This window comes from Tupaia chinensis, unplaced genomic scaffold, assembly GCF_000334495.1.
Source record: "Tupaia chinensis unplaced genomic scaffold, TupChi_1.0 Scaffold000159_1, whole genome shotgun sequence".
Taxonomy (NCBI): domain Eukaryota; kingdom Metazoa; phylum Chordata; class Mammalia; order Scandentia; family Tupaiidae; genus Tupaia; species Tupaia belangeri.
In genome coordinates, this window is record NW_006159630.1 from 2,290,764 (window position 1) to 2,292,597 (window position 1,834).

A 1,834-nucleotide genomic window follows, 5' to 3' on the forward strand; every position below is an offset into this window, starting at 1 on the left:
CCCCCCCCCTCGGAAAGCCCCGAGGCCCTGCTCTTCACCACACTTCCGGTTTGTGTGACCAGGGCCCTGGCCCCTGACAAGGCCAAATCAGGAGGCACCCGGATTCTTTCCCTTTTTGAGGTCTGGCCCCCTGCCAGGCCTGCTGTTTCTGATTAGCTCTGTGGTCTCTGGGCAGGCAGCTGAGCTAACTTAACGTAAACAGTGCCGCCCTCCCATGGGGAGTCTGTACCCCAGGTCCTCCCGCCAGGGCTGGGATTAGTGATGGAACCTTCCAGAGCAGCCCGGGCTAGGGCCAGGTCTGAGTGCTGAGGCGCCCTGAGCCTGCTTGGAGAAGGGCAGCTTTGTCTCCTGGCCTGGGGGCAGGTGCACAGGGAAGGCTCAGACTCCTGCATTCCCACCTGCCCTCCGAGCCTTCTCTGCGGCCACTGACACCCAGTCATCTAGGCAAAGGCCGGCCAGCCAGCCCCGTTCAAGACCCCACTGCCTCCGAGGGAGTTCGGGAAGGTGCTGGGATTAGGGATCCCTTTCTGGGGTGCTTCTGTCCTCTACTTCGGAGCAGAGGAGGAGCGGCGTGGTTTAAGAGCTGGGAGCCTGGCCCCAATTACCTGTGGACACAGCCTTGGGCTCACCCGCACAGCTCTCCTGCCTCGGCCTCGGGTTTCTGTAGATCCTGGGGCTGCCCAGAGGCCTGGCTGTGCTTCAGCCGTGCCCACAGGACATCATGCCCACCCAGCAGCCTGCCGGCGGGCTATCATGTCCACTGAGTGTCGCTCTTGGCCGCGTGTCCCAGCTGCTGGGCTCCCTGCCTGCCCGTTGTCACGACTGCTGAGCGGCACACCCACCTGCTCGCAGGCCCTCCTCCAGTGTCGTCCCTGCCTGCCTATAGCCCCCAGCTAGCGTGGCTGCTGGGAATCGTGCTTGCCTGGTGCCATGCCACCCAGCTGTCGGGCCCTTCTGGGCACCACTGACCCAAGCTGGGCAGCAAGAACCCGGTCTCCCTCACTCACACCGGCTGTTGGCCCTGACCCCAGCCCGCCCCGTCCTGTCTGTTCCCTACCCTCCTCAGCGGATGATGGGGGCTTTGAGAGTGGTGCGTACAACAACAGCGCCATCGCCACTCCGCACCTGGACGCCTTGGCCCGCCGCAGCCTGGTCTTCCGCAATGCCTTCAGCTCCGTCAGCAGCTGCTCACCCAGCCGCGCCAGCCTCCTCACTGGCCTGCCCCAGGTGAGGTCCGCAAAGGGCCGTGGGACGGGGGAGGAGGGGAGAGGCCTGGGGAGGAGAGGAGACCAAGTCCAGGCCCAGGTCTGCTGCAGGGCCACCCTCCCCAGGCCCTTGGGGTGCTGTCCCCCTTCCTGCCCATGCCCAGGTAGGCGAGCCAAGCGGTTACAAGCAGGGACGAGGGGCTCCGACTCGCCGACTCCCCTGCTCCGCGTGACCACAGCCAGTAGCTCACTGCCCTGCGCCTTGCTGTGTGTGTGAAGCGCCGAGCACATGCCTGCACCTGCACTCTGCAGCCCCAAGTCCCGGGATCCCAAGGGTGCTAAGAGCTGCCAGTGTCCAGGCACTTGCTCTTTTTTTACTATTTATTTATGGTAAAATATACATAAAATTCGCCATTTCCGCCAGCTGTCAGTGTCCAGTTTGGTGGTTTAAGCAGGTTCCATTGTGCAGCTGTCACCAGCATCTCTAGAACCTTTTTTTTGTGGGGGGAGAGATTTTCGCTGTAGGGCGCGTGCACTCGCCAGACAGAGACATAGAGACAGAAAGCGAGAAATCACCCTCCAGGGGGGATGGTCACGCTGCAATCCCTTCTCCTCCATTCTCCTCTCGG

General features: G+C 62.8%; 1 protein-coding gene across 1 annotated transcript in view; it reads left to right on the plus strand.

The window, feature by feature from the left end:
* SGSH (N-sulfoglucosamine sulfohydrolase) overlaps nt 1–1,834 on the plus strand; it is a 10,722-nt gene that overhangs the window by 731 nt on the left and 8,157 nt on the right. Inside the window, exon 2 of the mRNA XM_006145673.3 lies at nt 1,067–1,227. Coding sequence (XP_006145735.1) covers nt 1,067–1,227 — 161 coding nt within the window. The remainder of the gene's footprint in view (nt 1–1,066; nt 1,228–1,834) is intronic.